Here is a 12,500-nt window from a genome sequence, read left to right on the forward strand (position 1 = left end):
CCGCTGGGATATTGTCATATAACGATGCATGGGGGATAAAATAAAAGTCTTGTCGGGTTTCCCCTTCCTTTTGATACTCTTGCCCTCTCCTAAGTCCTGAAGTAATAAGGAGCTTGAGGAAATCTCAGGTCAATCCAGCCTGGCTATTTGATCCCTTCCAAATCCCTCCGTGCCCCTTTCTCCTCTCTTAAAACCAGTGTGTACGCCACTGCATTACAACCCACTAAATAAGCTGCGCAAATAGCCAGCTGTCCCTGGTTGCAGCACTGTCCTAGCGCATAGCTGCCTGGCCAGCGGGGATCAACCGTGACCAGAGCAAGACAGGAAAAAAAAGGAAAGCTCCAAGCTCTAGATGCGGAAATCATCATCTGAAGCAGGGCAGAAGACAAGCAGCCACAGAGGCACACAAGCTGCTGATCCACGCGCTCTCCCTCTGAAGAAGGCTCGCAGCAGCCGCGGCTAATGCCTGGGGCGGGCATGGACAAAAGGGTTAATTTCCAGCGAGGGTTTGGATAAGTAGTTCCGGCTCTCTCCTCTCCTCCACCCCCTTGTCCTTTGCGGGACGCGTCACGCTGGGTGTGGAAGAGGAGATCCTTGCGCAGGGTTGCTAAGGGTGAAACTTTTCATTTACTTTGCTCACTTTGGGCCAGGGCGAGGGAGGCTCCGGATCCCAGCTGAGGGAGAGGAGGGGGGGGGGAAACCACCTAGGGGGCGCCCCAAACAACCCCTCCCACCCAGCCCATAGCAAGGGGAGTCACGCACCTATCCACCCCAAACCCAAACCGCATCCGCACCCTGAGAAAAAGAGAGAGCACGAAAAAAAAGAGCCCTCCAGCAACACCCACCCCTGGAAGCAGAAAGAAGCCTCCCGCCCACCTCCGCTGCAGCTGAGGACGAAGTAAGTGGGGCTTGCGCTCTCTCTGCCGATCCGGGTGCGGGGGGCATAGAGAGGCCCTGCCTCCCGCTTTCTGACACCTGCCGTTTCAACCCCGCCGCCCCCTTGGACTGGGACCCGCTGTCTTCCCCCGGCCTAGCCCCTGCTGCCTGACTGCAACTGGCTCGCCTGCGCGCTCGGCGCCGCCTGCTCTGCAGCTGAGCGGAGCGCGGCGCCGGAGAAAGCCCCCTGCCTCAGTTTCCACCCTGCCCCTTCCCACTCTGCACCAGGCCGGGCGGCTGGGAGAAAATCCGGTCTTGGCTTGCGAAGGGAGGGCGCTCGCCGTTTGCGTGCTTAACTCGGTAGGACATTGGCTTTGTTGCCCCCCCCCCCCCGCCGCCGCCGTTTTGCAGCCTTTAAAGCCTTTCTGGGGCTCCCGTCTTCCTGGGGGAGGGGGGAGGTTCACTGGCAAAGGGGGTGTGCGTGTGACAGGCATTTGGCTGGTGACGCTTTGAAATGCCCGAATTCACCATTTTGTTCTGGCTGTTGTTCGCGTTGCGAGGGGATTTAAAAATGAAAGGTCCGGATCCAATGAGCCGGGGGGTGGGGGCGGCCGGGCTACCTGAGAACTGGCTAATACGGGAGAAAAAAAACGAGGGGGGGAGGTGGTTCCGCCCCCTTTTGTGGAAGCCGCTGTCCTTGGCCGAAAGGGACTCCTGAGGTGGCTGGCGGGGGCATGCCGAGGGGGCGAAGGTGGCAGCGCTGCTCGCTGCGTTCAGCGCTGCTGACGACAGGCATTGGCTGTGTTTTGTCAAAGCGACGTTTCTGTTTTATGCTTGGTCGCCCTCCTCCCGGGCCTGGGCTGGGGACCTGAAGGGCACCTGAGTGAGGCATAGCTCAGGAACGGCCCTTACGCCCCTACACCAGGAAAATAATCCCAGTGCCCTTAGTGGGTTCATTATTTCCTTTCCCTTTAGGGAGTTTCCCTTATTGTTTGGCGGGTGTCAGATCAGATGTATGCCTCTTTGCCACCCTCTAAGAAGGACTAATGATGTTTTTGCTGCAACGGGGGTGTCCGACAAAGGACTAGGCCTAAAGACTTTTACACTGGGGCGGTGGGGATTGGTGGTGGCCAGTCTGAAGGACTTGAGTGTCCTGTAACAAAGCCAGGACTCTGGCCTGAGCCTCCTTTCCCCGGGGAGAATGAGAGGTCATTTTCCACCTTGCAGGCAGAAGTAAAGGTCAGGCCTAAGCACCCTCCCCACCTCCCCCAGTTGGTCTTACACCCATCACCTCTGGGACTGGGCTCCCTTTATGGAGGATTATTAGGGATTCCTTTTTTCCACAAAACCCCCCTTCTCCAGTCACTTATGTGGAGGCAGAGAATTGTCCGTGCCTGGGAGGGAATCATCCATGTCTCCTCTTCTCCTCAAACCCCCCCCCCCCCCCCCCAAGTTGTAGGCCTCTTCCTGAGGCCTTGTTTGTGATCTGTTGGTTTGGTCTCTTTTCCCAGCAGCCAGGCTGCTGCTGTAGGTAGGATGACCGGATAGTAAGTGTGTTAAATCAGGACCCTTATTTTTTGGTGTGGGAGAGCACGGTTGTATATTTGTCTTGTACAGGCAAAGTCCCGAATATTGGGACCTCAGGGCACCCTGGTTGTTGAGCAGGGTTTAGTAAGTAAAGGGGGTGAGAAGACAGTAGGGAGGGAGTAGAGGGTGCAAGCTGGATAACTTTATTTTTTTTTTGTTGGGGTGCGGGTACAGGTGTGGCCTGAAGCCTTTAAATGCAATTATTATAATACAATCAAAGAGCTCTCCAGCCCCCAACCTTAGGATTTTACTCCTAGCCCCCAACCAAGGGGACAGTTATTAATGTGTGCTTGGGATTCCGGGGTGTGTATGAGGAGGGAAGAGGTGAATAGCCCTTTCCACTCCCCCCTCCGAAAGACAAGAGATCACTTAACCCCTAAAAATACCCAGTAGTTCCCGATGACACGGTACAAGGGGTGTGTTTCTTGCATTGGGCAATTGGCAGGGAGGATTGAGAGCACCCAGGGCGCATGTGCCATGGAAAATTTTTTACACTGCTCCACTGAGCATGCGCTGGTTCTTTGCTCCGGGGTTGGCGCAAGGCATATTGGGAAATGTAGTTCAGATGCAAAGTAGGTCACACGCCTTGGCTCAGTTAAAGGGCTGAAGAAGGGGAGCGTGAAGGACTACAACTCCCAGGATACTGCGTGTTAGGTATAGTAAGGTGGGGGAAGCGGACCCCAGAGTAGAAATTTCCTTTGCTGGGTTATTGTAAGTGCATCATCCTCTATGAGCCTTGGCTGCTGTGCTTAAATTGGAGGGGGACGGGGGCTGGACTCCCAGCTGTGAGAGACTGATCTGCAGTACAGGCCCCCCTATTGTAGACATATTTTGCATGAAATGGGGCTGGGAGGGTGTGTCCTCTATAATACACCATCACCACATACAACACACTAGTGGTTTTGATAGTGTTTATAAGAGGAACAGGAGACAGTGGATTGTGCAATCCTTGGGTCTAAATGTGTTTACATAGGGACCCATTCCTCCCCCTGCATACCATCTACAGGTGTGGCTAATGTTTCTAATTTTTTATTTTATTTTGAAGGTTATGTGCTGTAACAATTATTTAAAGTAGAAAATTATTAGATTACTTCTTACAATCCATGGGTGGGGATGAGTGAAGATGGTTAGAGACCAGATTGTTGTTTTGGTAAGGTGTGGCCTGCAAAATAACATAGAATAATCTTTTATCATCCCGGCCTTGATTTTTTTTCTAAGTCATTTGAAATGTCACAGTGTGCACTTGATGAGGGGGCAGAATTGCAGACCTATTTTCAGAGGGATAATTACAGTTTATAGGTTAAAAAATAGATCTTGTTCCATATTGAAACTTGTTTTACAAGGTCACTGCCTCATATCTTCATATCAGGAAGGAATGGGGATGTTTCAGGTGTTCACTTCATCTAATGTGTACAGTCATTTTGCCTATTTTCTTTTCTTTTCTTGACCTCCAGAGCTGCATTTTTGCAAAATAACATATGCGGTAAAACTTTTATCCTTTTGTTTTTCCTCCCCTACTGCTTTCCTTCCATCATAAAATAATTGTCCAGCAAATATATACAGGACCTGCGGAAAATATGCACATTTTTCTGTGACTGCCCTTATCATTTGCAAAACATGCTATTACGTTTTCTACCTTGGTCACCAGCTTCAAGACCTTTGCTTCCTCCCACCCCTCACAAAAACCTCCTAGGTATCTAAAAGAAAACGTGTGTGTTCCCTGCAATTGTGCAAATTTAGCTGCAACTGTTTTATGGCTTAAAACTGGTAATCAGCTTCACCATAGGGGTTCTTGTATTGGCAATCCAGGGATTAAGGTATCCTAATGGAATGCATTTTTTTGTGCTAATGTGGGGAATAAGTGGTGCCTCTTGCTCTCTTGAAACCCTCTGTCTCTCTTTTGAAGGCATTTGACAAGGCCTGTTGTATGTAGTAGCTGTCTTGTTATTTGGTTAATCTCTTTTCTTTTTTTTAAATTGAAGCTACAGAGGTCACACTCAGAGTATTCGCCATTTTAAAAAAAGAAAAAGTACTCCATTTTTATAACAACTCTTTGATGCTGAAATGTATTGCTGCATTTTACTACTCTGCCATCTTGCCTCCCACTGAAGTATTATGTTTCTGAGTGGCTCCATGACTTTGTGCCACATTAGTGAAATCCATGGACTGTGTAGATTTTTTTTTTCCCCACTTACCTTTTTCTGAAACATCTGGTGCCAGACTAACCACTGATTGATCCCATTTGTCTGTTTCAATGTGCCTGGCGTTGCTGGGGACCAGTAAGGCTGTTGGCTGTTTCTGTTAAAGATCTCTATATCTGTTCTCTTTGTAAGAAAACTTATTACCTCCTGTCCTTGTTCTGTTAGAGACCCTTGTCAAGTACAGATATTCAGATAGCTTGTATTTTTATACTGTCATTGTCTCTTTTTTTGGAACTATTAAAAACATGTTTATTTCTCTACAAAAGTTGTTGCAGAAATATGAAAACCAAGTTAAGGGGAGGGGCTTAACTTTTGGTCTCTAATGCACTGGAGCTGGATCAGAATTGTGAGCCTTAGATGTTATCCCTCTCACCTCCAGTCTTGCTAGGATTCCACTGGACCAGGCTGGATGCTTTAAAAACAACATAGTAACAGAAGTTGGTTTTAGGCAATCTACTTGGGATAATACAGACTGATGAAGCCTCTGTTATCGTTTCAGCATGTATTTTTTGGGATCCACTGTTTCTCTCCCCTTCTCTGAAAGACTCCATTTCAAGCTATAGAGTCCTACCTATACACCAGTGTGAGAATGACCTGTCCTATTTGGCCTTTCAAAAAGCTGCCTTGTTCAATTCTTCTTGGCATGTTTCTATTATATTTTAAATTAAATGAGTTCCTAGTGACATAACAGAACTTCTCATGGTCCAGTAACTTCCGAAATCCAAGCTTCAAAGGCTGATGTGGTATCTTTTCAATTCTCACCCATCATTCATTGCCTCTACTCACTTCTATACTGGGCTGAACCTGAAGTAATTTATTTCTAGAACTCCATAACTTCTTGGGCTAGCTGATTTTGGACTATTTGCAGCTCCGACTGCCTGTTGTTCTCGGAAATAAACCACTCTGAACATAAATTACCAATATAGTATCTTTTTAATGTATAATTTGTACTAGGAATGTTAAAACACATTTATTTGTGTAAACATGTAACCACTGTATTTTTCAGCAGTTGCATGTTTACACATTGAGGGGGTAGGCGGCTCCACTGGAGTCAGCATGCATGGGGAGCCGTGTACTGGCTCCCACCTCTTCCTCCATGCTGCTACCTTTGATGTGGGGGGGGGGGGAGCAGGGATACATGTAATTGAGGATTAACTGATGAGCCCAGTGTACTTGATATATGTTCACATCCCTAATTTGTACTGCCATTTTTTATTTATAATTCAGTCTCCATTTTAAAACAAATTGTGCAGGTCACCATGCATAATTATTCCCTACCATCCACTCAACCAGAATATGTGAACTAGCACTAATCAGTTTTCTTTGCTGCTTCTCTTGATCTAGACCAGTGTTGCCTGGGTTCCCAGTTGTGCAAGGGAAGACTTGCATCTTGCTCTGTGCTCCATACTCTCCCCCCCCCCACCTCCCAAAAAAATCCATTTGGCCTTCAACCTAAATGGTTGGGCTGAACATGTGAGAGTGTCTCTTGAGCCCATTTTGCCAACATGGATGTATGCACTGTGAATATGTTTGTCTGAGCAGCGCCCAGGATAGGGAAGAGCCGACTTGCCTCTGACTAAGCTATCAATTAAAACTGGATGTGTCACTTCCCTGCGGAATTGAATAGGAGTTGATTTATGGTATGCTTCTTCTTTAAGACACCTATGAGAGTCCTTTTCCATCTGTTTACTTTGAGGATATGACCCACCTGGAGAGTGTGGTGTTCTTGGACAAACATTGTCCATTAATCTGTCTACGCCTTTGTCTGCACTAACACACACACCATTGATCTAATCTATGCAACATCCATTTTAAACTAGCACTAATCAGTTTTCTTTGCTGCTTCTCTTGATCTAGACCGGTGTTGTATGGGTTCCCAGTTCTGCAAGGGAAGACTTGCATCTTACTCTGTGCTCCATACCTCCCCCCCCCAAAAAAAAAATCCATTTGGCCGTCATACCATAATGTCTTCTGTGTAGTAAAGTTGGCAGGGGCTGCTCCCCTAACTTAACTCTGGCTATTCTTTCCATCTTGGCGAAGTACCGGAGTCAACAGGAGAGTGCTCGGAGATTGATTTATTGCGTCTAAGCACACATGATAAATTGACCACCAGTGGATAGATCACTGCAGCGTAGTGAAGATAAGCCCTGGAGAGTCAGTATTTGTGGTTTCATACTCTGCTTCCGTGGGTTTTCCTACTTTCTGTAATGACTTCATCAGGAAGGGGAAGAAGATTAGTTCTTTTCTGGCAAGTGAGTTGAAAGTTGTGTGGGATTCCAGTCCCTGCACTATTCCCCATGCACTCCTTTCTGCTGGAATAACAACAGGGCTGGGAACTATGCATGACAGGTGTCCAGCAATGTAGATAGTGTGTAAACCCCACACTGGTTACTGAATTTAATTCAACTTAAGACATTGAACTTTTTAAGCTTGATTTAGCCAGACAAATCCTGCATTGGGAGTGGGGGGTGGTGAGTATCTGAATGTAAGATGAGCTATCTACTTTGAGGAATTAGTAAAACTGAGCTAGCTTTTAGTGCCTCACTATCATTAAATCCTCACCTCCACTCTCTCATCCTTGAGCCAGCAGGACTAGTGAATGCAGATCTTCAAAAATCACCAGCAGCCGCCTCCTTCTAATTGAGCAGTGTTGCTGTTCTTCAGAAGAGAGGCTGGTATTGCCATACAGAGTTCAGGAGTTGATCTCCACTCTGGTTGGGGATAGACTCTCATGATTCTGCCTTGATGTAATTTCTTTTAATCAGAGGCACATAAAGTCAAGGCCATAAATAAGAGTTGGAGCAAAAAGAGATGTATTAAAATACATACTAACACTGTATCACAACAGGTCTGGTTAGTTTGGTATCCTGTCTTCCTTGGTGATCCATGTGGGAGAATGGCAACATGCACATAGATTTCAATGTAGTACTCAATCTGTTTAGATGGGCAGAATTTCTTCCTGACCTCCTTTAGCAATCCGTTTGTCACATAGAATGAGGATTGATTGCATTTGTGTAGTTTTTATTCTATGAGGTAGCATTGCAAATGCCATTTTTAAAGGATTAGACATTTCTTCCAAATATACTAAGCTGTTTGTCTCACCTATACTAAAGTTGCCACACTTTTTTTTTTCCCTCTCCCTTCATCCATTTTTTTTCTTTCTTTTTTAGGATTGTTTGGAGCCAAATCTTGTGTGTGTCATTTGTCTTTCAATACGCTGCCCTGACTTGCTTGCTGTGAAGGGAGTATGCATCTGGAGATCAAAGTTGCTCTGAACTTCATCATCTCGTACCTGTATAACAAGCTTCCTCGGAGGCGGGCAGACCTGTTTGGTGAAGAGCTAGAACGCCTGCTAAAGAAAAAATATGAGGGCCACTGGTACCCGGAAAAGCCTCTGAAGGGTTCTGGCTATCGCTGCGTCCACATTGGAGAAACAGTGGATCCAGTGGTGGAACTGGCAGCCAAGCGGAGCGGGCTAGCTGTAGAGGATGTGCGGGCCAATGTTCCTGAAGAACTGAGTGTCTGGATTGATCCCTTTGAGGTGTCCTACCAAATTGGCGAGAAAGGGTCTGTCAAGGTCCTGTATCTGGATGACAGTGAGGGCTGCAGTGCAGCTGAGCTGGACAAGGAGATCAAGAGCAGCTTCAACCCTGATGCCCAGGTGTTTGTCCCCATTGGTAGCCAGGACAACTCTTTGTCCAACTCACCATCGCCATCCTTTGGCCAGTCACCCAGCCCCACCTTCATCCCCCGCTCTGCCCAGCCCATCACCTTTACCACTGCCACCTTTGCTGCCACCAAGTTTGGCTCTACCAAGATGAAGAAGGGTGGGGGTGGAGCAGCAGGAGCTCCACAGCCGCAGCAAAGGATGGCCAGATCACCCACCAACAACCTGCTGAAGCACAAGGGCCTCTCCCTCTCTATGCATTCTCTAAACTTCGTTGGGGGCGGGGGGAGTCAAGCTCCTCAGTCACAGCTCTCCCCAAATGCCAAGGAGTTTGTTTACAGTGGCGGATCATCTGGAGCCAGTGGCCTCTTCTTTGATGGTGTTACCAGCGAGAATCAGGGTGGCAGCATTCCACCAGCCTCCCAGTTCAGTGCTAGCACTAGTGGCAGCAGCGGCTTTGACATGGCTCAGGTCTTCAGCGGCAGCAGCAACAGCCTCTTCCTGGAGAAGTCTCCCTTTGTGGAAGGACTCAGCTACAACCTGAACACCATGCAGTATCCCAGCCAGTCATTCCAGCCTGTCGTCCTGGCCAACTGACCGGCAGAAAGGAGAATATTTGTGGGAAAACAAGAATTAAAAAAAGAAGAAAAATGAAAAATAGAAATATACAAAAAATTGAAATCTTATAAATATAGCTTCTTGGAAAGAGAGACAACCCCGGAGTCATTGTGCTGTGCCGGGCAGCGCTCCTGAAGCACTGAATTGGTTTTTTAACTCAATCCCCGTGGTTTCTCCTACCCACTTTTTTACTCATGTAATGGGTTTGTTTGGTCCAGAAGTGGTGGAAACATAGGTCACTTTATCTTTCTATCTCCCAACTTCCTCCTCAGAGCTGGGCTTCAGTACCTTGTTCTTTGGTGTAGAGATGGCCTTGTTCTGGGCATTCCCATATCTCTGGATTCTAGGCTGCCTTGCTAAGAGGGTTTGTATTAGTTTGGTTTTCAGTGCCGGTCTAGAGATGCACTGTTTCATTGCATGCTTCCCAGAGAGGGGGCATGAGGGCTTGGTTCTTTTCATGATTAATTCCCCTTCTTTGTCTGGGAACAGACTGGGTGAATGTACTGAGTTCTCCTTACCCTGCATGCTCTAGACTGCCATGCCCTTGTTATCTGAAACTTTTCAAAACTGCCAGAGATAATGCCAGTCTGCGTTTTGGAATAAGATTCCCCCAGCCTCCTTTCCCTTGATAGCTTCTAGCAGTGGTGGGTAAGCTGGGATGCTATTATGGAACAGCTGTTTCCTGCTATCTTCCTGCTCTGCACTTTCACCCAGAGGTGAATGCTGGAGAAGAACAGCACAGCATTGCATCAGTGAGTCCATTTTTTATTCCTTCTTCCCTCCCTACCTCTCTCCCATGTACAAAGGGTCTTGTCTGAGCTGGCCTCCAAGTGTCAATTCAAGAGGGGTGTTATTTATATACAAGTAGGTGCTCCTACTGCTGTCTAAAGGAAAGAAACATTGGTTCTTCTGTATTGCACTTCTCTTTCTGTGCACAGGTTAGATATACTGCCTGTCATGTGCTTTTCTTCTCCACCAATGTAAGCAGCATTCATGGATACTCCTTTGGAGCAGTCTCTAAATGTTTTGAGTTATCTTACTCTCAGCTGCCTTTGATTACAAGGGCAAACGTTTTTCTTCTTTTGAGGAGGCAGCATAGCTTTCTGGGGAGTAGGTGGCTGCATCACTTAGGCTGCTTTCCGGATTAATAGCTTGAGGGACATCACCTACCATTTTCTTTTATTAAGAATAATAAAGTGTGATCAAACCCCTCTGCTTTCCTGGAAGGATAGGAGGGGGCAGGTGACTTAATACAGGGGGGATTGCCCAGGAAGGGCTGTACTCAGCCCCTAGTGTTAACTGATGGATTCAGCCAGAGATGGGTAGTTTAGAGGGAACTCATTGCAGAATAGGGGCTAGTACTTTAAAATGACTGGTAGTGAGGGGAGAAGAAATGAATATTCCAGGAATGGCCTCTCCCTCCTCGTTATTGGGAGTAACACAAAGCTAGGAATCCTAAAGCTGCAACCCTGGTTATCCCTCCACAGTAGAAAAGGGAGCAAGGGAAAGGAGTAAGATTGTAGTGGCCTTTGATAGGCTGCCTGTGCATCCTGTGATTCCACAGCCTTTCCTTTTCCTCCCAGGTGTGGCAACCCAGAACCCAAGGAGGCTACTTGGGACTGGGGACTCTAGGTAGGAAGACTGCCTTCTGGGGATCAGCCTTGGGCTAGGAAGAAAGTGAAGAGGAGAGATCTGAAGTGGATACATCTAGCTCTGAGGCATTCTTTTTCTTAAGGCTTTTCCATCTGTGCTGTCTCCCATGTTTGATTTTTAACTAAACCCATCTCTGGAACTCCTCCGAGACCCACCTTGAATATTTCTGTAATTAAGGAGTAAGATCCAGTTTACTTTTCCAGGACTTCGCTGTCTGGCAGTGGGAATAAGCTTTGAATTACCATTTCTCTCCACCCACAAAATCCCGGAATTGATGACACTCCAGCACTCTTGTCTTTGTGTGTATGTTGTAAATGAGCCTAACTTAGGTTAAGGAACTCCCCTGCCACAACTGATAGCACCCTGCTCTCAATGGGAGGCTTGTTTCTAAATCCACCCACTATTGCATTTATTGGCATGGTATTCTTCTCATTGGGTTGAATCCCAACACACCATTTCCCGAAGCAAGTTGCTTCCCACCAACTTTACCACTGCCATCCAGTCCTTCCCCTTTGAGAGTACGTAGACTTCCAGACTATTGCACTGGACTAAACTCTCTGCAACTCAGGGAACCGGCTGACTTCCCAGCCCAGTTTCCTTTGTTGCTTCCACCCCTCTCATCCTTCAGCAGAATGCTGCCATGAGTCACTGCCTGGGTGGGATTGTGCACCCTCTTATGGCATGGGAAGGGAGAGGAGAGATGGAACATCTCCAGCCACCTGCTATGTGTGTTAAGCTTTGACGCTGCTTTAACCTGCTTATACGTATTGTAACTGCTTTAAAATTAGTGTCGCAAATACAAGGACGGAAAGGGGAGGGACCAACCTCTTTGTATCTTAAAGAAGAGGGGGAAAAAAGCGTGCTTCAGAAGCGTTTCTCCAGCACTGGTGGCAATTAAACTAATGGCCTTTTTGGTCTGGATTTAGGCATTCAGCTTCGATTTTATTTTTTAAAACCTGCACTAATTAACCTGGTTTCTTAGGAAAAGAGAGCAAGAGAGTTTTTTTTTAACTTTTATTTTTTATGGGTTTGTGTTTTTTTGTTGATGTCCGTTTGTATTGAATAATTTGCTACATTTGTAAAATGTAAGAGGTATATATAATATATGTATATTTCTAACGTAAAAAATGTAATTTTTTCTTTGAGATTTTTTCTTAAAGAGGAGAGAAAAATATTTTTTCAGGAAAAAAAACTTAAAAAAAAAAAAGCAGTGAAAATTCCTTTCTCCACCCCCAGCTCCCTCTTTCCCCCTCCCCAACCCCTTGTGAAGAGAGACTCAACAACTGTGTGATCTTGGAGACAGAGAGAAAATGTGTCAACATGAAGGACAGAATTATGTATGTTAACGTAGAGTGTTCCTATGTTCTGTTGGTTTTTATGAGAAGGGGTCTACTGAGAGAAGGGGGATCAGGGGGCTGCTGACTTTTTCTTTAGCAAAGGAAGAATACAATCAGAGTTTTGTATTCAGAATGTTGTGCAATATTTTGGAATGGGACATTGGCGTGTCTAGAGATTTTAGTTAAAAACAAAACAAAAAGTTGATCAAATCTGTACAGTTTCTATTGTTCCAGATTTTTTAAGTTTGTATTAAAAGCATGATACATAATAGCCTCTTGTCCTGTGTTGTGTGCTCAACAGGAGTGGGGGGGGGGGTCGGGGGGGGTGCTTTCTGCCCTGATGATAGCACAAAGATGTTTTGCTAGCTAACCCCCTCCTAGAAAGACCATTGCTTCATCTCAGCCAACCTTCCACCTGGTGCTGGATAGTATAAAAGCCCTGGCCCATCTAGTCTGGTATCCTCCTCCACATAAACCAACTGGTGCATACTTTCATATCTCTTCTCAACCAGTGAAGAGGTGAATGCTTCAGAGGAATATGTAACATATCTAGTTATGCTC

General features: G+C 46.4%; 1 protein-coding gene across 1 annotated transcript; it reads left to right on the forward strand.

Moving 5' to 3' along the window:
• The first annotated feature begins 587 nt into the window (after window positions 1–587).
• TOB2 (transducer of ERBB2, 2) lies at window positions 588–12,210 on the forward strand. The gene is made up of 2 exons (XM_006123964.5): window positions 588–898; window positions 7,835–12,210. The coding sequence occupies exon 2, from the start codon at window positions 7,912–7,914 to the stop codon at window positions 8,926–8,928; it is 1,017 nt and encodes a 338-aa protein (XP_006124026.2). The 5' UTR covers window positions 588–898; window positions 7,835–7,911; the 3' UTR covers window positions 8,929–12,210.
• Window positions 12,211–12,500: the final 290 nt, after the last annotated feature.

This window comes from Pelodiscus sinensis, chromosome 1, assembly GCF_052426305.1.
Source record: "Pelodiscus sinensis isolate ZL-2025 chromosome 1, ASM5242630v1, whole genome shotgun sequence".
NCBI lineage: Eukaryota > Metazoa > Chordata > Testudines > Trionychidae > Pelodiscus > Pelodiscus sinensis.